At 30.4% G+C, this 23,023-nt stretch overlaps 4 protein-coding genes across 4 annotated transcripts; 3 read left to right on the top strand and 1 right to left on the bottom strand.

Annotated features, from left to right (window-relative positions):
• Nucleotides 1-31: 31 nt before the first annotated feature.
• Nucleotides 32-23,011, bottom strand: LOC145328115 (transmembrane protein 198). Its single transcript, XM_080171693.1, has 11 exons — nt 22,815-23,011; nt 21,821-21,961; nt 21,085-21,147; nt 20,603-20,641; nt 20,289-20,416; nt 19,685-19,759; nt 19,228-19,302; nt 18,714-18,780; nt 17,810-17,871; nt 17,311-17,385; nt 32-3,887 (listed from the first exon to the last, which is right to left on the bottom strand). Exons 1-11 carry the CDS (start codon nt 22,990-22,992, stop codon nt 3,822-3,824), a joined length of 969 nt encoding a protein of 322 aa, XP_080027819.1. The 5' UTR covers nt 22,993-23,011; the 3' UTR covers nt 32-3,821.
• LOC145328112 (uncharacterized) lies at nt 3,908-8,554 on the top strand. Its single transcript, XM_080171689.1, has 4 exons — nt 3,908-4,886; nt 5,077-5,248; nt 5,484-5,723; nt 6,999-8,554. Exons 1-4 carry the CDS (start codon nt 4,872-4,874, stop codon nt 8,432-8,434), a joined length of 1,863 nt encoding a protein of 620 aa, XP_080027815.1. The 5' UTR covers nt 3,908-4,871; the 3' UTR covers nt 8,435-8,554.
• On the top strand, nt 8,808-11,618 carry LOC145328116 (uncharacterized). Its single transcript, XM_080171694.1, has 8 exons — nt 8,808-9,200; nt 9,389-9,454; nt 9,967-10,129; nt 10,368-10,488; nt 10,583-10,682; nt 10,885-10,961; nt 11,196-11,311; nt 11,505-11,618. The coding sequence occupies exons 1-8, from the start codon at nt 9,027-9,029 to the stop codon at nt 11,585-11,587; spliced, it is 900 nt and encodes a 299-aa protein (XP_080027820.1). The 5' UTR covers nt 8,808-9,026; the 3' UTR covers nt 11,588-11,618.
• Nucleotides 11,588-15,960, top strand: LOC145328113 (uncharacterized). Its single transcript, XM_080171690.1, has 10 exons — nt 11,588-11,885; nt 12,100-12,673; nt 12,792-12,885; nt 12,965-13,131; nt 14,188-14,348; nt 14,470-14,578; nt 14,695-14,827; nt 14,942-15,041; nt 15,135-15,211; nt 15,795-15,960. Exons 1-10 carry the CDS (start codon nt 11,735-11,737, stop codon nt 15,819-15,821), a joined length of 1,593 nt encoding a protein of 530 aa, XP_080027816.1. The 5' UTR covers nt 11,588-11,734; the 3' UTR covers nt 15,822-15,960.
• Nucleotides 23,012-23,023: the final 12 nt, after the last annotated feature.

The following is a 23,023-nucleotide window of genomic DNA, read 5'->3' on the forward strand; positions in this document are numbered from 1 at the left end:
TTCTGAAATTAATGAAATAAAGAAAAACAAATTCAAAATGAAGCTTTTATTAAAGAACTTATATTGTAATAATACAACATATAATACAAATAAAAAGCTTATAATCAAGATATACTTTATTCATTTTATGACTATTACTAAAATGTAATTTTTTATGTTTTGACTTTATAGAATATACAGTATTTTTGTGTATAATGGGCAGTTTTTGGGCTAATGTGACTTTATTGTCAGGGATGTAAAGGGATAAGACAATGGCTGATTAATTGATGTGCAACCCCAATGTTGATACACAAAATTACCTCTCTGGAGATTACAATTAGTGGTCGAAATGTTCCGATACTTAACTTAATCAACCAACAAAATAATTTCCCAAAAACCTCCAAAATTTGTAGGCAAAACGAATAAGAAAACGTTAATTTAAAACTTCTGGGTCTAGTGTAATAAACAGTCCATTGTCCCCTCTCCCCTGCTTTATTTTACAACTTTTTTGGTACATATCGAAAGGGTACAAATACCCAATATATTTTTACAAAAAAAATGGGATATAAAAAACTTTTAAAGGAAGTATAAAGCTAGTATACAAAAATGTACAAATAATGAAAGATTTAGGGATAATGAATAATTCTGATTGGATATAGTCCCTTTGGTGGCAACGCACCTTAAGGGGCGATTCTTCGTATTTTTATTAGTAGCTTTTCTCCTATTTCTAGCCTCTCCGGGGGGATATAACCCTGCGAGGCCAATTGCCTAACCCTGTGTGACAATCACCTAACCCAATATAACCCATAAAAAGCCATTTTAAAAATACGACGAATTGAGCCTTAAGGGGTGTTGCCACGAAAGGGACTATTCCCTTTTGATTTTTCCAGTTCACGGTAAAATGTTTCCAATAACAATATTTTAAAGGCTGCAAGCTTCAATGAAAAAAACCGTACCAAAGTATTTTTTACGCATTTATGTGCGCTACGAAATAAACGTGCATTATTGAGTAATGACTATTCCAGATAATTTGTTGGCCTTCTTTTGTCGGTTAAAATTTTGTGCTAGAATAATATACAATTTACAACTTATTTTTGCAGAGAATTTGAACATATCCAGAAACATTTTACAGTGAACTGCAACTAGATTCAATATTAATAATTTTAAAGTTTTCATGATTTTTTATGGACTAGAAATTTATTTTTAATTGAAAGTTTTTTATCATGATTTTAGGAATTAATATAAACATTTTAGGTTCTTGTTGATTTTAGGCAGTGACAAAAAATTGCTCTTGATATTTATTTTGGTAAATCACATATAATAGGTTTAGGTATACTTATTTTCCAGTATGGCCATATTGAAAAATCATGTATTGTATCGTATTACAGACAATTTTCTACGAATAATAAAAAAATTATAGTTTTAAGCCTAGGCCTTCGAACCCTTGGGCACAACAAAATAGGAATTAATCTTATAATTTACAATTTTACTATCCACTGAAAGCTGTCTATAATACAATGCGATAAATAACTATACAATTTAAAATGTACATTGTACAGATTGGTATAACTGGGCAATTCAATGAAATTTCTTTAAAAATTGTGCCTTTTAAAATATTATTTGAGAATGGTTATTAATTTGAGCATAATAAAAGCTAAAAATTCATAAAAATAAATCTAATAGGAATTAGGAATATTTTAAAAAGAAAATAAATGTGACAAAAATTGGTCCTAAATCTCAAGGCTCGACAGACATGTATAAGTCGTCAAGTAGACAAGGGGAAAAAAGATATTTATTTCACTGAAATTTCGTATATTTTGTATTAGTTGCTAATGCATAGCTGTCGAGCCGTACTAAAAATCCTTTTAGATTATATGACAATCATATTGATATACCCTGAAAAGCAAATACTTTATATATAAAAAGATAGGACACGTCAAGTTCATAGAGATATTTATCCTAACGAGAAACGATATTGCCTCAACAATTTTATATCTGAAAAGCAATTTTCTGCATAAACTATACATATTTTTTTATCCATATTGTTAAATTGAAGTTTAAAGGCTAGTTTTCTCTTCAAGTGTTTTCGCAATCCTTTTCCAGTATGGCTTTGAAACCGATTAATATCAGCTGGATTGGAACCGGTCATCAGCCATACTACAATTATGTATAGCATCGCATTATAGACAATTTTCCACAAATATCAAAAAAGAAATTAGCTTCGTTGGCCGGGTCCTTCGACCACTAGAGACTAACAAAATTATCTTACATTTATATTTTTTCATCTTGATATCCGCGGAAAGCTGTTTATTACAATGCGATAAAAAACTTTAAACTTGTCCTACAATCTTTATGTTATAATAGTTCACCAAACAATAACTATACAAAACACATACAACAAAAAACTTTTTTAAATACATTTTTTAATCGCGTTTTTTTTTACATATATCATAGTAATATTCTCATTTAAAAAGTAATGAGCTTAAAAAAATAATAAAAAACTTAAATAAATGACAAATAAAATTTGATTCTAATATCTAACAAAACATTACATGCAATGAGATCCAATGGGAGTATTTTACTAGAATTCGGTTTTTGGATCATGAAAAGAAAACGAAGTAGCGGGTTTCGTCGTATTTTCGCTGTAGTTTTTGATCGGTAAATGTTAATGATTGCTCCGCAGGGTTCAAGCTAGAAAAATGGAAAAGCTACTGTGAAAATAAGACGAAAGCTGCTACTTCGTTTTCTTTCCATGATCCCCGTTTTTATTCTAAAGGAATGGTTCCAAAAGTGAAATTATCTAACATTTTATTGAAATAAAAGGACTCTTATAGATGTTTTCTTTTTAGAAATATTGATTTAATTAAATTAAATATAACTATTGATATGACTTTTTATAAAAATTCTTACAATAATAGGTATTAACTTATTTAATATTTATATAGTATTTAATTTTATTTGATGACTTTTTGTAGTTTATAGACTTTGGGCTTTATGACTAATGAGTTTATCAAATAAAATAAGGGTTATTTCTTTTGAAAGATATTTTACAAAATATGATCAAAATTATATTCTTTAAAACTAAATAAAACTATATAGCGGATTTTTCAAATAACTTAAATTGTTATAAGAAAAGAAAGAATATTCGAAATATAGTTTTTTTTATAATGTTGTAAAACTTTTTCATTTATGGCATCGTATTACAGAGACAATTTTCCACGAATATTAAAATAAAAATAATGAGCACGATCCTTCGGCCCCTCGGAAATAACAAAACTAGTTTTAATGTAATAATTTTCCATTTTAATAAGCACAGAAAGCGGTCTATAATACGAAAGATAAATAACTAGGTATTAGTTATATGTATATAGAAATGATCATTTTTTGATATAATTTTGAATATTTTTTTAGTGATGATTTGATTATTTGTAGGAAGTATCGTCTAATCGTTGAACATATTTACTTGAGATGGGCCGATTTACCTGATTTGTCAAATTATTCATTTGCTTCATTCAAGAAAACTATCCTAACATAAAAGGATGTTTATGTGTGTGTTTGTCTGTACCGAAGGATCTCGCTAACCGCTGAACTGATAAGATTCTCCTTTACAACTTAGCTTACATTAAGTCATCGGAAGGTTTAAAAGAATTTAAAACCTTCATAAGAGAATTCGTCCCTAGAAAAAATTACTCCCTTTTTTACCATTTCTTTTACAAACTAAATATGAAAGTGGAGAGGGTTGATCCACCCCTCTATGACCTAAAAATTCCATGAACAATGTAAAGCTCAATTAAAATCGGTTAGGTGTTTATTGAAATCTTAAAGAATAAACACATAAAAACTTAACTACTTAAATAAGCAAATGAAATATTTTCCTGTGAGATTACGTCACCATGGCACATTCGTACCTTAAATTAAACAAAATAAAAGGGGATTATCCACGAACAAGAGCACGTGATTCTAAGTACCTTCCAGCATTGATCCCAAGTATTTTCTTTCAGAATATAATAGGTCACCATTAATCATTAATATATTGACAAAAAAATTTAGGTTTCACCATGTTTTTTTTAGGTTTTTTAATTGATTTTGAAAACTTATATTAATGTGATATATGTGGTAAATCTTTTATTCAAAAACTTGACTTGTACAGACGCATACTTAGACTATGCTTTGAGTATAAATGACTTTCAATTTATATTAGTTTATAATATATATGTTTTACTTTTATGTACAAGAAATTGATATTAGTAACATATACTTTACTTATTGTATTTAGGTATTTGGTTGTATTTGCACATATAATTTATTTTCTTGTATTTATGTTGGTATTATATTATGAAACTTGTGTGTTATTATCTTCACACAAATATTGTGGTCTCAATTATTTAGTAATGGGCTGAAAATGGCATAAAATCTCAACTGTTTACATCAAACAATCCATATTTATCTTGATTACTTATTTCAGGTTTAACCTTAGAATATTAATAATACTTTGTATAGGCTTGACTCCGGACAATTTTGGTGCCAAAAAAGAAGCTTACTTAATAAGGATTTGTATATGAGGAATAGGATTATCCTAGTATAAAAGTAACAGGATCTAAGGAACAGGATTAACCTTAAATAAAAATAACAGGAACTCTGTGTGTGTGTGTCTGTACTGAATCTTTCTAACCACTGAACCGATATGGTTCTGCTGTACAATGTAGTTTCTCATAAGTACTGGAGATGGTTTACAACTATTTTGGGGGTAAGTACCAACTCCCCCAAGATAAAAAGCCCTTAGAATTACCATCCTCCCTCACCCACAAAAAAAAATAGTTTCTTTAAACAAAAATAATTACCTACTACATTAATTCTTTTCCAATTTATTTCAGAATGTGGGATGAATCAAAATGAGTAAAGACAAGGTATGAATATGCAGTGGGGTGATTCAAGCTAGCTAAGTTTGAAAAAAATCTTTAAATTATAAAATAAATGTCCATGTCATATTCCTCATGCGTTAGAAAATAGCATGAATCATTCTATTGTTTGATACCTTTTTTGTACTTTGTAACGCTTATGTGACAATATTAATTTCATTTTATTTTATTCATCTAGGCACAGAAGTTGGTCGGAAGAGAAAGGGCAAAGCAAGGAAGATTTGCCAAAGTACTGCCATATGTTGTTGGTCATTGTGAAGATTGTGGCAAGAGTTTTCGAGCTAGCTCTCAAGAGTCTTTAAATAAAAACTTGTTGCGTCACAGAAGAATTCATTGCCAACCTATAAAAGGTAATTAATAAGCTTTTTGTTAACTTTGGTGCTTTCACACAAAGTACCCTCTCAAGGAGCAATGATACCCATCCCCCTTATATTTAGAATAAATTGAGAATAATGGTGGGAGAAGTTTTCTTTTTTTTATTACTTTTGTTCAGGGTAAGTTTAATTAGAGTTTTTATTGGCTACTGTGTAGCACTAGTAAGGCATAGTAAAAAACAATTTAATTTTAAAAATTTGTTTAATTTAGATGCAGCGGAGATAATCTACAGTAATGTTGACAGTTCAGAAAACAGCAATTTTCATGATAGTGGCTTCCTTTCTTCGACACCATTATCTCCACATGAACATCAAACAAGGGCTCGGCAAAGAACAAATGGATTTACTGATAACACTACGTATCTAACATTGCCATCAGTTGAAGATCAGAATGCAATAAGTGATGCAATTAAGATTTTGCCATTTGAAAATAAAGTTGTGCTGTTGCAAGGTAAGAAAAGTTTAACATATATTAAGACCGTAAACTTGTGTTGTATGTGATAACTTTTTTCGTGTGAAAGTTACTGAATGGATCACCTCTTCGATATTAATACAATTAAAGTCCTGTGATTTATTGTTGGGATACCTTATTCTATTGTGTTACCTTTAGAAAGTATCATATTTAGATTAATTAAACATGCGTAGACCATTCTCTTGTGATGCATGTGTGAATTTTTTTTCTTAAAGTAGTTACTTGATAAATCACAAGTTTAATAATAATATCACTAAAATCCAATTTAAAAAAAAAGTATTTGTTAAATATTTATCCATTATGTTAATTGTAGATAGTATCATATTATGATATTTTTATGTATATTTCAAGTTTATTTCTTTGGAATGTTAATTAATGAATCACATTTTCGTTTATTTTATACTAAAAGTCTATTTTCGTAGGTAAACCTTTTTCATTTTTTCTAGAATTATGACATACATTTCAATAAAATGGTCTACACTTAATAACAAAAAAATATGAAACTCTTTACAGTATCGCAATTAATATAGATTATCATACTTATGTCAATGATACCTAGTATTTTTCAACAAATAAATTATTGAATAAAAAATTATCACATGAATCACAAGAGAATGGTCTACTCGAGTAACACAAGAAAAATGTTTTCAACATACTTCATTAGAAAATGAACTTGACATATTATTGTCATTATAAATGCGATTCAACCAGAAAAAGAAATATCACGTACATCACAAGAAAATTTTTTAGACTCTATGGATATTTATTTACAGGAAAAGGACTTAAATGAAAGTATTATTCCACCTGTGATTCATCAAGTAACTATTTGAAGATGAAAAAATTATCACATGCATCACAAGAGAAAGGTCTTGACTTAATAAATAAATGTTATTCTCTATTAGTAACACAATAAATACAGGTGTTTTACCAATATGATACTTTCTAAAGGTAACACATAGATTAATATATCAAGCGTACACCTTTCTCTTGTAATGTGTATTATAATTATCTTTCTTTGAAAAGTTGCATAATGAATCACATTTTTAATAATACCATATGTAAAGTATATTTTCTTCGAAAGTATTTCTTTGATATAACAAGGTTAGATCCTTCTCTTGTGATGTATGTCATAATTTATATCCTTGGAATGTTACTTGACAAATCACATTTCCAATAGCAATATTATATTTAGAGCCCTTTTTCTTATATAGTATGTGTTAAATTATTTGATTTACTTATTTTCTTTTATTTCAGTTCTTAATTTGGCAATTCCTGGAATCTATCCACCATTCTTGCTGAAGGCAAGTAAACATTTTTCAAATGATATGAAAAAATGTGGAGTAAAGGCAGCAGAGTTTTTCAGTAAAATCAATGAGAGACAAATCAAAGTACCATTACACTTCATTATACATGATGCTAATAAGAATTTTATTTTATCGCATACAACTAACATTGAATATTACTGTTTAAACCAATACCAGAAAGAAATTAATGAAACGTATATTGTTGTAAAGAAATTAAATCCTGATTCAAATGAAGTAAGAGAATTGTCTGTATCTGGAGATGATATTATCGAAAGCATTATTGAAACAGTACACAATGACATGAATATCAGCAATACCAATATTGAATGCAGCAACAGCAATTTTGGTATGAACTGTAACAGTGAAAGTAATGAAAGCAGAGAAGGTGACATTAGCAGTGAGGATGAATCTGATGATGGTGATGATGGATTGGACGTAAGAAGAGATGACAATTTTTGTAATGAAAGAGAAAGTTACAATGCTAGTAATGAAAGAGAAAGTAACAATGTTAGTTTTGAAAGAAGAGAAAGTAGAAATGATGTTAATGAAAGAAGAGAAAGTGTCAGTTGTAGTAATGACAGCAATCTGAATGAAGATGATAGCGAAAGCCTTGAAAGTAACAATGTTAGTTTTGAAAGAAGAGAAAGTAGAAATTATGTTAATGAAAGAAGAGAAAGTAGAAATGATGTTAATGAAAGAAGAGAAAGTAGAAATGATGTTAATGAAAGAAGAGAAAGTGTCAGTGATAGTAATGACAGCAATCTGAATGAAGATGATAGTGAAAGCCTTGAAAGTGATTTGGATACAACAAGTAGTGATGATGATAATGTAGATGAAAATGATGATGATGATGATGATGATGATGATGATGATGATGATGATGATGATGATGATAATGATAATAATGATGATGATGATGATGATAATGGTGGTGGTGTTGTACAAACACGATTAACTCAACATGAAAATCGAATAATAAACAAATACCTGCTACCAGAAATTTACACTGACAAGGAAACAAGAATTCAAACTGGAATGAATAAGGAAACTTTCCAAAAGTTTTGTAAAAAAAGAAAGAAAAGATGTATTAAGCGATGTAGATTATCATACACATCACAAATTCTTATGTACATACAAAGATTTCGCAAAGCTAAACCATACTATGATTTATCAGTAGACTTTTGTTTGGGTTACCAAAGTTGTTTCAATGTTATCGAAAATTTAACTTTCAATGAAGTGAAAAATGCCAACAATATTCCTTTCTTCATACATACTGAAAACTTAAATGATGCAGTAGACAAAACACTGGAGCAACTTTCTAAAGAATGTCCACCCCTAATGAAAAACCTGGCAAAAGAATTTGTGGATCCACTAAAAAAGAATTGACAAATGGTTTTTGCCTGCATTGATGCAACTTACTTGTATTTTTCAAGATCATCGAATCCCATGCTGCAAAAAATCACTTATTGCAAATATAAGGCAGGAATATAAAAGAATTTTGCATTGTTTTTTTAACTTTTTAATCATTAAGAAAAATATTTTTTTATTTATTAACTAATTCTGATGCAATGCTAAAGATCTTTCATTTTCTACTTATAGGGCCAGAATGTAGTGAAAGTAACTGCAATAACAACAGTCACAGGAATGATATTTTATGTATACGATAGGATTGACAAAAAAGTAAAATGTATAAATTCATTTTAAAGCATAAAAATTTTCACTAACTTAATTTATGTTGTCTAGCAATATGTTGACTTTGTTTTTATTTATCTCCCAACAAATGAAACGTACATTCCACAATTTTTATGGATGTATAGTTTTAGTGTAGGTCTTAGGTCTCCCTCCTACCCCCTCTTATGTAAAGTAAATATAGTCCATTGTATAATAATTTTAAAATATTCTTCATTTAACAGGGAAATTCATAGCAATACTCCCACTATCCTCATCAATTTCGCCTAAAAGTGGAGATTCAAACCTTATGTCATCACTGATTACCTCAGAGAATGCTGACGAGAATGCTGACAAGAGTGATGAAGAAAGTGACGAGTCTGAAGAAATTGCAAAAATTAACCTGAAGAAACTTCTCTCCGGAAATGACAAACATTTCGTTGGCTTAATTGCAGATGCAGGATATGATCAAAAGGATCCATGGGTAAGTTTTTTTATTCTCCAGAGATGGGACAATGGATAAACCAATATACCTCACGATTTTTTTAAGCATAGGTAATTACCATGTATGTAGCTTTAATTAATTTGTTGAAAAGTTTTGTCTGTTAAACGTTTAAAAGTTTTCATCAAGAGTACATTAAGGTATTTTTTTTATCTAAACTAATTATTTAGGATGAAAATATGATTATGTTATCATCAGTTTGTCAAGAAGTTGGAGCTGTGTTTATGTCAACAAAAGTAAGTTATTTATGCTATTTCTATCAAAGTGCCTAGTCGAGCATATTCATATATTCATAAGTTTTGTCCATTTCAACTTAAAATTCTCTATGTGCTTAATGATTCTTGTACTAATGATACTAATGCCTATTGATTATGAAATGATATTAATTAATGATGTTATTATGCTCTAATAATTGGAATAATAATTGATAGGATTTATTTTTTGCTTGTTTTTTTTCTAGCAAAGCATATTTTTCTGTGTAATGATTCCATTGTCTTGTGATATATGCGGTAATACTTTGCATGGTGTAATTTCATTTCCCATCCTTTGTTCGTAAAATGTTGAGTCAAAAAAGAGTTAATATTGGTAAGAATCATGTGTGAATGTATCCCCCTAAGCTTCATTTCATTTGAATCATGGAAAGTCATTCTCATGTGATTTATGCATGCAGTGTAGTGTCAATCCAGTACTTGTGTTAATGTGTCTGGGCCATAATTCCTTCTTTTAACCGTTTTTTACTCTTTTTAAGGCTGGAAATAGAATACTGAGGAGGGATAATATCAGCCATAAGATTTCAGTAATTGATGCAGATGATCTTGATGAAGAGGAAAAAGAATATTGCATTACGCGATACAATACAATTGTAAAGTTAGTGAGACTTTGCCGACATGGTAATGAACAAGGCCATGGAGGTAAATAATATTTTTATCAGATGTTCAAAGCTCAAATCTTTTTATGATAATTCACTGTTTTACTATGATGTGTCAAACTCTCATCTTACTAAATTACTTACCTACATGTATAAATAAAATGATTTTGTTATCTTAAACTTGAATTTATTATTTTTAATGATATTATATTTTATTTAAAAACTTTTGTAAAATTTTTTAAATATAAACTTTTCATTACTTAAGAATGGATCTCATTTAGGATTGAAAGGAATATTTAAGCATCTCAGAAGATATAAAATTCCCATCCAATCGCTTACACCTATTCGGAAAGAAACCCTAGAAAAATATGGAATACCAGTAACTTTTACAGGTACACCAAGGTATGTAAAAGTATTTTTCAAATTACCTTTTTTCATCGCCAAATTAAACCAATATTACAGAAAGATTATAATTAATAGTTAATTTATTTCTCAGGATATTCTTTGAGGTTATTGCAATTATCAATATATATAATGGAATTCACCCTGGATTTTCAATTATGTACTTGAACGAAGACCAACAAACAAGATTAAGTGTAAGATTTTAGAATTATTATCTGTAATACAAAGTACAACGATGTCTCACTTAATCACGATAAATGCTAAACCAAAAAAATATTTACTTGTGGGTTGAACATCCCCTCAAAAAAGAAAGAATGTGAGAACTCTTAAATGAACTGTAAGTGAAAGAAAATTATCGGTCTTTAGTTTATATGTATAATATATATATTTTTTAAGGAAAAGTTGTTGAAGAGAATAAATGTGGAGTCTCCTTTTGATCATGACTTAGGATGGAATGGTGAAGTTCGCTCAAGGTATTCTTTATCATATTATGAGAAGGGATCTTAAGGGATAAGACAATGGATGTAAAATGTATATAATCAACATTAGAATACCCAAAAATTATCCCTTCTGTATATTAAAATTATTTTTGGAAAATATTTTCGTAATCTTATTTTCAGACATTGATAAAGGCCATTTTCTTGTGATATATGTAGTAAATCTTTTAGGTTACCTGTAGATTGGAAATAACTTTTTTTTAATCTTAGGCGTAAATTGCAATGGGAAAAGATTAGCCTTCAGGACCTTCCACAAGCTTATTTTCTCGGAGTTCCTCAAATTGATAGAAATAATATTCACCCGAGAATATATGATCTCTTCATAGGTTATTGGATTGTAAATAATTACTTAATTGAAAATGGGATAGTCTTCAGAAAAATAAAAACAGAAGTCATTGATATTACAATAACTAACTTATTTTCAAAGTGAAAATAAACAATATGTTTAATATTTATTTACTAAAATTCTATTATTGGTTCCAGATTTTTTTATTATAACTTTAACAATCCAATTTGAAGGTCCAGACATACTGAAACGAGCCATTAAACTTTATTCTTATGAGATACGTCTCCAGAACAAAGCAGAAAATTTTCCTAATTAGGCTGCTTATAATGAACACCTTCAAACGGCTGAGCTGAAAAAAGATTTATTCTTCAAAGATTTTGCTGACCCTCCTGATAATTGGAACTCCGAACTGTTTGGAACATTCAAACCAGTGCGAATTATAAAAACTATTGTCCCTCCCTCAATGAAGTCGGCCGAGGGAACAAGTAAACCCAATTATCGCACAGCATATATTGCTGTGTCAAATGAAGTATCTGACCGGCTTCAACTTGATGGAGAACTAGGCAAGATCAATGATTGGGGGTGTACGTGCAGCTATAAAGCTGGCAGTTTAGGTAATCTTGTTTTATTGAAGTCAATATACTTAATAATATTTTTTATTTTAAACAGTCTAAAGGTATTTTTAATTTTTTATTACCAATAATATTTCCACAAAAGCATCACAATTATAAAAAATTGTAAGCTTTTGGGTGAGTTGTCACTGTTTTATTTTAATAGACTTTTTATAAATACAAAATACATATCTTTTAACGTAGCATTTAATTTAAGGAGTCTGCAGTCACATAGCATTGCTATTGTTAATTTTGACCTGCATTGATTATACAAGAGAGAAGATAGCTGCTGATCCAAGACTATTATCCCACCATCCAAATGGTCATATTCCTCCATACACACTATTTTCAAACACAAAAGAAAGAGAAGAGAGTTATTCAATGCCAAACATTGGTCCTAAAAGACGCATATACGATTTTAGGTATCCAGCATCTGATATTTCTACTGAAGAACCATCTGATAATTTTACTGATGAAGAAAGTTTACCATCAAATACCCCTGTGGAAGGCAACATGTCGATTGAAGATGAAACTATTCTTGAAAATGTATTAAGTCCAACCAGTACAATTTATAGTTATACCACAACCAGTGATGAAAGTGATGAAGATGAACGATTAAATACATTGAGAAACATTCAAGATAACATAAATACTCCTTCTCTTGATACTTCCATCGAAATTGAAAGGATAGAAAGAAGCAGTCCAAAAACTCCTGCAAATGACTCAGCTACAACTGTATATAGAATGAAAACACTTGCTAGTCCAAGAGTACTAAAACTTTTGAAGAACAGGTACATTAAAAAGTTTTTTATTCCACTCATAAAAGTATTGAAGTAGTGAGAAGATAAAAAAATGTTGTACAAACTGTAAATTTATTAGGTTTTTAATTTATATGAAAATTATGTTTAGGAAAATTTTAACACAATCCAACTGCACAATCAACCTCTTCCCGACACCATCACAGGACCCATCACCTTTTCAAAAAGCGGGAATGTTGAATGAGGTAAAGCTCTAACTGAGATTATTTTCTTTTTTGGTTTTTATTACATACCTACCTAATTATTAAATCAAACTTATCTTAGACTTTGACATTATGTCCATTGGAGACCCTACTAAATCAATTTCATCATATGGGGATGAAAACTTTCCTTCCAAATGTTGGCTTTGCCAATCACATCACTGAAGTTTTATTACTCTACCTCAAAAATATGCCATCCTCAGAGCCGTTCTCTGTGTTACTTTTAGCCAAGTAAGTGAGATATATTATAAATGCTTATTATTTTTTTTATGTTTATAAATTAATATAAAACTTGAAAACTTTTTAGTCTATTATAAGCATGTTTATTTTTCAGCTATGTTAATATTTATTTGCTGAATGTTCTTTTACTTCTCTTCTTCTGATAATATTATTGTTTTTTTGAGTATGATGTCATTCTGGTGTGATTTATGTGGTCAAAGATTATGAAATCTTTCATCCTATCCTTTACTCCAGTAGAATTTGTGAGTTACTGTTGTGTCCAATGATGTGTGAGTAGTTTTGAATGTTCCCAAAAGATTCATAAAGCTTGTGTGACCGGAGATCATTCTCTTGTGATATATGTTGAAAATCTGTCACATGTATGTGTTTCTTATCTGCACATAAACAGTCTTTAAAGCTCATCCCAGTAGTTCACTCTTGAACGGGTGGTGTGCTATTTCAGTGTTGGTTCTAAGCATAAATAGATCATGTATCGCATGTATGTGTTTATATGCACACAAAAAGATTATTTGGCTCTAAGGTATTCTGCTATCATGGTCTTGAAAATTAAGGTCTTATTTTGGAAGCCATGATTTTAACCTTATATTAATGCAATTTAAGTGTTTTTGAGTATGAGGTCATTCTCGTATGATTTTTGTGGTCTAAGATTATGAAATCTTTAATCCTATCCTTTACTCCAGTAGAATTTGTGAGTTACTGTTGTGTGTCCAATGATGTGTGAGTAGTTTTGAATGTTCCCCAAAGATTCATGAAGCTTGTGTGACTGGAGACCATTCTCTTGTGATATATGTTGAAAATCTGTCACATGTATGTGTTTCTTATCTGCACATAAACAGTCTTTAAAGCTCTTCCCAGTAGTTCACTCTTGAACGGGTGGTGTGCTATTTCAGTGTTGGTTATAAGAATAAATAGATCAGGGTCAATGGGGTTAATTTTGAACATTAAAGTCTCAGTACTGATTTCTTTGAACTAGATCTTGTCAGCCTGCCGAGACAATTATACTTTCATCTTCATCTTTTTAATATTTTAAGCTAATATACTGTTTAGGTGCATTATTGAATTCCAAGAATCAGACTTATCTATTGAGCATCAAAGTGATGTGACTGAATGGCTGTATGTCTTATTAAGAGGAATGGTACAATTTAGAAGAAACACATTCACAGAATGTTTTGTAGAGACATCTTGCAATTCTTGTGGAGTTAAACTAAGTAAGTAACTTTCATATTATAACATCCTTATAATTTCTCTGTTAAATCACAATGTTTTTCTCTCAGCATAATAATCTTAAATTCTTTCATAGTGTTATTTTGACGGACGTGTATGTTTTAGATGAGTTTGGCCAGGGCGTAGTCCACCCCAAAATTATTTTCTTAGAACTTGGTGATGAAGTGTTGAATATTGGTGAAAGTATTACCGAGTACTTGCATCAAAACTTAAGGTAATTAACCATGGATTTTCATAGAACAAGTAAATACATAAGACAACTTTTTTGCAGAAGCATTAACTTTTCGTTTATCTGTATAATTTATCAATTGCAGCTATTTATTTTTTCAGATCTCGGTGTTACCTGTGTAACAGGATTACTCCAGGCAGAATAGTGCACAAGATTGGAGCCTTTACTTTAATTGCAATTCCACGGACACACCACAGTGGAAAGAAACTGCTCAATGAACTGGCAAATATGGAGGTTATATTTTAGAATTTCTCTATTTAAGTAAAAAATTTTCTATGTCCTTGGCAATATATATCTTTTTTATTTTAATTTTTCTTGGCACTAAAATGATTTTCATTTTCTTAACAGGATGAGAACTTGAGGTTTATAGGTGATTTGGTAGGGGCAATCTGCCACAAAGGGCCTCACCATGACAATGGGCATTATGTGTCATACGTTAAGGCAGAAGGTAATATTTTGTTATATAACTTTTTAACATATAGTCAAGTTAATTAGGTTGTATTTTTAACAATAAATATTGTGTAATTTCTCTGAATTTTAGGATGGCACAGACAAGATTTTCTAGCGAATACTTGTGAAAGGACAGAAAAAATAGACCAATTAAATGATCAAATTCAGGTTATCTTTTTATTATCAATTTGAAATAGAAATATCATATTATGAATTATCAATCTATTACTAAGTACAGTTATAAGGGGGGGGGGGGCCAAAGTGACACTTATTGAAACCAAAACTAAAAGTCAAAGGAACTCAACTAAAAAAAGAGTTACAGGTCTGAGATTTTGCATGGCAGTTGCTTTATAGGGGTACAATATGGAACTGTGAAGAAACGGCGGCGCAACCGCCAAAACCGCCGAGAAAAGGCAAAAAAAATTTCGGCGGGAAACAGCAGTTTTCGGCGGTTGCGCCGCCGTTTCTTCACAGTTCCATATTGTACCCCTATAAAGCAACTGCCATGCAAAATCTCAGACCTGTAACTCTTTTTTTAGTTGAGTTCCTTTGTTGACTTTTAGTTTTGGTTTCAAAAAGTGTCACTTTCGCCCCCCCCCCCCTTTGAATGTTGCACGAATGCTTCATTTTAAGTTTAAGGCAGCAAAAAGACTAGGTATATTTTATTTTAGCGCGTACTATACTGTTTTTATTTCAAATTAAAAAAATAAATAGGTATTGACAAATACTTTTAACATTATTTTAATTACAGTTGTTAATATACAAGAAAATTTCTTGAGGCTTAGAGTCATGAAGAATGAGATGTTCATCATAAGCAGCCAAATAAGACAATTAAATATTTTCTATTGTTGTTTTGTAGATTTTTGTTAAGTTTATATTTCATTAATTTTTTGAAAATAAGATAAATATTGAGGTTATTCTGTTTACTTAATTTCATATAATATTTGTAATCTCAAAAACATATCATTTACTCGTCTAGAATTCCTGTACTTTTGGTTAACAGAAAAATGGACAACAGTTTGAAAATGTTCATGGGCAAGCTAAAGGCTAAGTATTTATTAACATAAATGGATTGATGTAAACGTCGGATGTTTTCTTAGAATTTTATAAAATTATATAATCTTTAAGCCGGTAAGTAAACATTAAATACTGTATTTAGTCTGTCAAATACAATTTTGTAAAGTTAGTTAGTTTTATTTATTTGTGTGTATGGTGGGTGTCGAATTTTATGGTTAGTGTGTTTCTTGTAAAAGTTTATCGTTTCAGACAAAACACGAAATATGGTTTTAAAATGGTAGTGTCTAAACAATTTTGTATAGTATGGAAGTTTCATATATTGTATTTCATTTGTGGTGTAGGTCTAATCGTATGGTTCAAGTGTGTTTTTTTAGTATATGACTTATTGTTTCAGATAGAGACGTAAAATGGTTTTAAAATGATATCATTAAATATTCATTTTTACTCGCACGATGTAAATCACGGACCCATTTTTTCCTTAATTTTGCGATTAACAAATAATGCGAATTAAGGGGAATTCTGTTTTTTTTTTTTATTCATGTGATATATGTAGCTAATTCTTTTTAAAAAATGGATATTTGATGATACATATGCGAATACTCGTGTTATATATGTTGTAAATGAAGCAACATTAGTGTTAATTTAAACATACATATGAGAAATAATTAATGTACTTTTGACTTTTTTTAATTTTTAGCATTTGACAACATGGACAATTAAAGACACCTCGAACTCAACAAAATGTTTGAGTGAATTTTTAAAAAAAATAAAGGACATTTTTTAACTTTTCTTCAAATTGAAGTGGTTAAACCTCAATTTTTTCGTCAATATATTCATCATTAATGGTGACCTATTATATTCTGAAAGAAAATACTTAGGATCGACACTGGAAGGTACTTAGAATCACGTGCTCTCGTTCGTGGATAATCCCCTTTTAAGTTATTTTTTAATGGCATAGCATTGAGAAAATATGCTTACAACTTTTCCGCCAATTGAAAATACGATTTTTGCCTTTCTTCTGTGCATTTAGTTGTTATACCAGAATTGACACACAAAAAGAGAAAAAAAAACGACAAAAAAATCGCTGTAAAACCGAAATATTACTTATGCATATTTATGAGGTTATGTGTAAATTAAAATCCTTATCATTTAGAACCAAATATAGACAAGCATTAAAAAAGTAAACAAACTCTTGTAGTTTAGCGTTGCTACTTAAAACATTTATAATTTTAGAGAACTTAAAATAATACCTGATATAGATATCTGTATTTGCTTTGTTTTCTCTCCTCCTTAGATTCATTTAGCTCAGTTTTAGTATATTTTACCTACATAAAAATCATTTATCGTCATTTAATGATGGATATGTCAAGCGCGTGACATTCATAGTAAGAGTATATAGAATGCTCTTTCTGACCAAAAAATGCATTGTACATTTATGGACTGGAAAATGACCGACAAGAAAAAAAACAGTCCAGCTTATACTTGATAAAATTCATGAGTGTTTAAAATTTGTCTATTACGATATTTAGAATGACTGGAAAGTGAAACACAGGGTCGTTTTTTACGAGATGCACATTAGCTCTTGTTTTAAAGATTTTTTTGTACTTGACGTGTAAGCTTTTTGTGTGGGGAATGGAAGAAAGCAAGGGGGGAGGGGATAAAAAATCACCCACATTTTTTTGGTTGGGGGATGTCTATTTTAAGAAGTTTTTTTAGGTTCTTAAGGATTTTTATGTTGGAAACTCTTACCTGGGGCAAACTTTCTTGGTGGTGTCTACCCCGCCCCGTGCAACAACTTTGTATTAGGAATCCTAGAAAATAAATAGTTAGTGATGCCTTTGGAACCAGGGAGTAAGGGAGGGGACAATGAGCAATTAATTCAATTTAGAGTTCTAACTCAATATCTTCAAAACCAGATATATCTGGAAAATTCCAAAAATTTAGATATTGCAATCTTTATTAGATTTGTATAATAAGAAAATATTAAACACGGATAGAAAAGTATTTAACATTAGGTTATCCTGTCTTATTTATATTGATTATAATGGATAGTTACAGAAGTATCACAGTAGAATTTCTGGTTTATCCGACCCATTCTCAGAAGAAAACTATGTTGTTTAAAATTCAAAATAAACTTGTTTTGAATTTTTTTCTTCAAATTGTCTGCTAGTATTTGTATTGGTTAGTTCTGTAAGAGTCGTCTGCTTTGGAATAGTTGTTTTAGCGGCATTCTTTGCGATTGTACCCAAACTCTTTGAAATTTGGCAAAATAATAAAAGTTGCATGTGGTATGGTACCAAAAGTCCAAGACTGCTAGAAATATGAATTTTAGATCCATTGTCCCCTCCCTTCCTTGTAACGGTTTATATCTGACAATGTCTGTCTGGGATCTAAAGCGTTAAGACCATGACCAATAAATTGATGTATATCCCCAATGATAATACACAATATTATCCCCTTTTGTAGATTACAATTAGTGGTTGAAACTTTTGATCACTCAACTTAATGAGCCAGAACCAATCAAATTCAATAAAAAAAACAAAGTTGTTAAACCAACGAATAAAAAAACTTTAATATAAAACTTTGGGGACTATGATAATAAACAGCCCATTGTCCCCTTTCTCTCTGGATGTTTGTAATGAAATATATTTACCTAGAATAAATAAAAGAGGGAAAATGCTGAAGACCAGCCAAGAAATCCAACACTGGGGCAAACTCTCCTGAAAAGAATAACATTTTATTTATAAAATAAAGAAAACGAAAAATATGTATATAAAACACAATAGGTAATTTTTTGTAGAATATTACCCTCTATTCTGACCAATAGTATATAATAAACAAACTATCAAGAAAAGATACACCTCCTTCCCCTGTTCTTAATTCATTACTATTAGCTCACAAAATACAAGCGACTACAACTCCCCAAACCCCAGTCCTTCAATCTTATGTACTGGGACCCTTTTATAGAAAAGATAAACTTTTAAATACTGTTTGTATCAGATAGTTATATATCGAATTTTTAAATTGAAGTTTTTCTATTTTGATATTTGAGGAAAATTATCTGTAGTAATACGATACTATATATGATTTTTCAGTATTAACGGTTCTAATCCAGTGTATATTAATCGGTTTCGAAGCCATACTTGAAAATATTTTTTTTTTCTTACCAGTGAGTTGACATCTTTCTCTATCAGTCTGTCCACCTTGACGTGGTCCCATATCCATTGCAGGATTTCTGACTCCTATAAAATAAACAAGGATCACAACATCCATATTCCATAATTAGTAAAGCACAAAATCATGTAATGGACAGACGGACAAAGTGAGTTATAGAACAGATTTTCAGTTGTCATAACAAAGAAAAGAAAGAAAAGAGAATATTATATGCAAAAACTCAAAGAAAATCATGAAACCTTTAATATATAAGATTTATGTCTTTTGAAGCATGGCCGATATATAGACGTACTAAACAATGCATAGATTAGATGCGCATGTGTCATATGAATCTTCACTAAACTTTTAGCTGTCTACCTTCAAAAGCAGTCAAGAAAATCACGGAAAATTATTCTTAAGCGTCAAGTCTGTCCGAGTTCAAACTAGACATGTTGAAATGTAAATATTTACCTGTAAAAAGAAATCTACAGCTACCATGACAATACAAGCTCCATACAAACTTGATCCAAATATTGTTAAGGATTTCTAAAACAAAAATAATACTTAGCATTTGTAAATATTACCTTTTCCTGTATGGCATCAAAACCGATTAATATCCGCTTGTTCTTAATTAGCCATGCTGAAAAATCACGTATAGCATCATATTACAGACAATTTACACGATTATTAAAATAAAAATCTTAAAATTTGGTTTTGTTGGCCCGGCCCTTCAACTCCTCTCGGGGCTAATACAACATGCTTTAATGTTAAAATTTTTCATTTTTATATCCGCGGAAAACTGTCTATATTACGATACGATAATAACTATTATTGTTTCAGTAGCAAAGCTACTTTATAATTCGAAATGTCCCTTCGTTAACCAGAAAAGGGTCATTGGAAGACTTTGATTTTTATTTGGTTTTAAAAACTAGGTACCAACCTAGTATAGCTGTGTCCAAAATTTTTCTTCAATAATTGTAATCAACAGAAGGGGTTATTATGTTTATCATACTAAGGAGTATATACAGGTTAATCTATCAACTATTATCTTATCCCCTTATCTCCCTGACTATACCTGGAAGTAAAGGTTGAGAAGTGCCATGACTAGGCCAGACACAAGTAATATACCCAGGGTGGCCCAGGCACTCGGGGGAACATAGTACAGCTCCATCCCGCACAGGCCTATCAGTCCTCCAAGTAGTCCTACAATTATCACAAGAATTAGTCCATGTGGAAATTTTGGTATTTGTAAAGTAACCAGGATGACAACATCCATAAATAAGAAGATTAACAACTCAGAAATGGATAAAAATTCTGTACCAATCTAACCAACAATTACTTTAATACAGGTTTATTATAACAATAATTCCAAACAAAAATTTTTTTTACCTGTATGGAATCCGAGCATGAACAAACCAACATATTGAACTGAAAATAAATACAAATATCAAAATCAAAAATACACAAAATGCCAGGGGTGTATATTTTATTCATTCTATCCCCCCTCCCACATAACTTTTTTGCACCAAGGATGGGGGGAAAATGGAAGAAATGTTTTCAGTTTTCTTATTTTTTTACATTCAACCCCCAACCCCCCACAAACATACATTTTTTATTCCCCCCCCCCCCCCCATTTAGCACTGTCAATCATACAGAATATACACCCCTGTAAAATGGTTTATTGAATTAATATCCAATTTTACTCAGAATTTATTTAGACTATTCTACCAAAGTACCTACCTACCTATTTAATTTAATATTTAATCAAAAAAAACTTTGAATTATACCTACCTAAATACTTAAACAAAACATTTTGAATATTTTACAATAGGTAAATATTAAAATTAATATCTAAATAATAAAATACTAACCTAACATAGTTATTAAACCAAAGAGTATTCCAGCAGATACGGCAATGCTTGCGTTAGCATACTCTACAAAATAGAACTTTCTTAATAGAGTAGGTATTTGGTTGTTGGTTTGTCCTTATTTCAGGAAATATCTTTAAAAACAGAATGTATTGTTGAAAAAGTGTACCTATTATTAGTTTTAGGAATTGCCTAAAAAAGGATATAACAATGCTTTCAAAAAGCCTAGCAAGCATAACCCCCCCTCCCCCACACTCCGATTTCTGAAAGATATTGAAAATAATGAAATAGCTTATCCCCTAAGATTGCCTTAGCCTTATAACAATAACATATATTGTTATTTGGTAATTTGATGAAATTTCATGTTTAAAAAATTAAACAGTAGGTATCTGTTGAGTTAAGATAAATAAATTATAGAAATTAAATTTAACTAAATCGACCAAATGAACAAAATATTATCAGGACAAAATACAGACAACTATGCCAGCTTAGCTTAGGGCTCTAATGGGATAAGACACTAGTCGATATAGATTGATGTACATCCTAAATGATAATACAAAAAATTACCCCTTCTGTAGATTACAATTAGTGGTTGAAAGGTTTGGACACTCAACTTAATTCACTTAAAGTCCCCATAGCTGTTAACTCGACGAATAAGAAAACGTTATTATTAAAATTTTGGGACTAGTGTAATAAACAGCCCAACGTCCCCTCCCTCCCAAAGTACCAAGATCCATACCTGGTAGCACGTTTTCTTCTGCACAGATGAGATAGACCACGATAGAACCAAATATAAATCCATACAGGAACATGATCATCTTGAAACATCTGTACCCAAGAAACGTGCACACAATACCAAACAGAAAGTACAGGCTACAAACTGAAATTATAACATAAATAATCAATATACCTAAAAATTATTTAATAAGAACATAAGATGCAAAAAAGTTTTTAAAAATATTTTACAGATAGACGTAAGTAGTTGTTGTATAAGTATACTTTAGGCTCTTTCTACATACGTATTATACCTACATGTAGGGTTGGCAATCCGGATCCGGAATCCGCCAAATTTTGGGGCCAATTTTGGAATCCGAATCCGGAATCCGTTTTTTAATAGCGGATTCCGGATTCTTAATTGGTAGGCTAAAATTAGCGCCTTGAGTTTTTTTTTTATTGCTTTCACTACCTACATGTTAAAGGAATTTCATGAAATGTTTAAATCGGTATGACAATTGTAATCAAAGTATTGACATATTTCTTGCTATAAAAGAACTTTTAGCTGTCTAAGAGGTTTGTAGTTAAAAAGGTACAAAACCCCGTTTTTTACGAGAACAATATACACCTAAATCCACATTCACTTTCTATCTACCTTTTCCTATTCCGAAAAAATGTTTTTATCTATGTCATGGCACTGTGCGTATATGTAACATAAATACGTAGGTATATTATTTTGCTTAGGTATGCAAAAATTTTCGTCTATATACATTGACAAACTAGGACAAACAATTTTCTCTTAAAGCGCAGCTATGAAAATTATAGAAAATGCATAGACGTCCAGGGGAGAAGGGCAGTAAAGGGGTGTTAACCCTCCGCAAACTTTAAAACACATAACTTTAACGCCAGAAAAATATAAAAATGTTAACATGTGACAAAGTAGGGGTTATTATACTCTCTGATTAACTTGATATGATCCTCACAGTAGTCCACAACTCATAATATATAAAACTATTAACCTGTGACATAGTAGGGGTTATCATATTCCCTAATCAACTTGATATGATCTTCACAATAGTCCACAAACTCATAATCTGTCTGATTCTCCAAGCCACTGCTGGTATTCGAACTAGAACCATCCATTCCGTCGTCGGACAGAGTGAAATTCTCGTCGAGTGTGTAGTTGCTACTCGTCATTATGACGTCCTTGTTTTATTTAACAAAACAG

The sequence above is a fragment of the Acartia tonsa genome, chromosome 9, assembly GCF_053477335.1.
Source record: "Acartia tonsa isolate MP-2025a chromosome 9, ASM5347733v1, whole genome shotgun sequence".
NCBI lineage: Eukaryota > Metazoa > Arthropoda > Copepoda > Calanoida > Acartiidae > Acartia > Acartia tonsa.

What these genes read in the sequence shown, in the direction of transcription:
- LOC145328115 (XM_080171693.1), bottom strand. Translation starts at nt 22,992, where the DNA reads ATGACGAGTAGCAACTACACACTCGACGAGAATTTCACTCTGTCCGAC. An exon ending in CATGCTCGGATTCCATACAG is followed by an intron (nt 20,417 to 20,602) that starts GTAAAAAAAATT and finishes TGATAATTGTAG; the next exon opens with GACTACTTGGAGGACTGATA. An exon ending in CTGTAGATTTCTTTTTACAG is followed by an intron (nt 19,303 to 19,684) that starts GTAAATATTTAC and finishes TTTATTTTATAG; the next exon opens with GAGTCAGAAATCCTGCAATG.
- LOC145328116 (XM_080171694.1), top strand. Translation starts at nt 9,027, where the DNA reads ATGTCATCACTGATTACCTCAGAGAATGCTGACGAGAATGCTGACAAG. An exon ending in ACTTTTACAGGTACACCAAG is followed by an intron (nt 10,489 to 10,582) that starts GTATGTAAAAGT and finishes TTTATTTCTCAG; the next exon opens with GATATTCTTTGAGGTTATTG. An exon ending in AATGGTGAAGTTCGCTCAAG is followed by an intron (nt 10,962 to 11,195) that starts GTATTCTTTATC and finishes TTTTAATCTTAG; the next exon opens with GCGTAAATTGCAATGGGAAA.
- LOC145328112 (XM_080171689.1), top strand. An exon ending in TCATTGCCAACCTATAAAAG is followed by an intron (nt 5,249 to 5,483) that starts GTAATTAATAAG and finishes TGTTTAATTTAG; the next exon opens with ATGCAGCGGAGATAATCTAC. An exon ending in TAAAGTTGTGCTGTTGCAAG is followed by an intron (nt 5,724 to 6,998) that starts GTAAGAAAAGTT and finishes CTTTTATTTCAG; the next exon opens with TTCTTAATTTGGCAATTCCT.
- LOC145328113 (XM_080171690.1), top strand. Translation starts at nt 11,735, where the DNA reads ATGAAGTCGGCCGAGGGAACAAGTAAACCCAATTATCGCACAGCATAT. An exon ending in TCTGTGTTACTTTTAGCCAA is followed by an intron (nt 13,132 to 14,187) that starts GTAAGTGAGATA and finishes TATACTGTTTAG; the next exon opens with GTGCATTATTGAATTCCAAG. An exon ending in AATTAAATGATCAAATTCAG is followed by an intron (nt 15,212 to 15,794) that starts GTTATCTTTTTA and finishes TTTTAATTACAG; the next exon opens with TTGTTAATATACAAGAAAAT.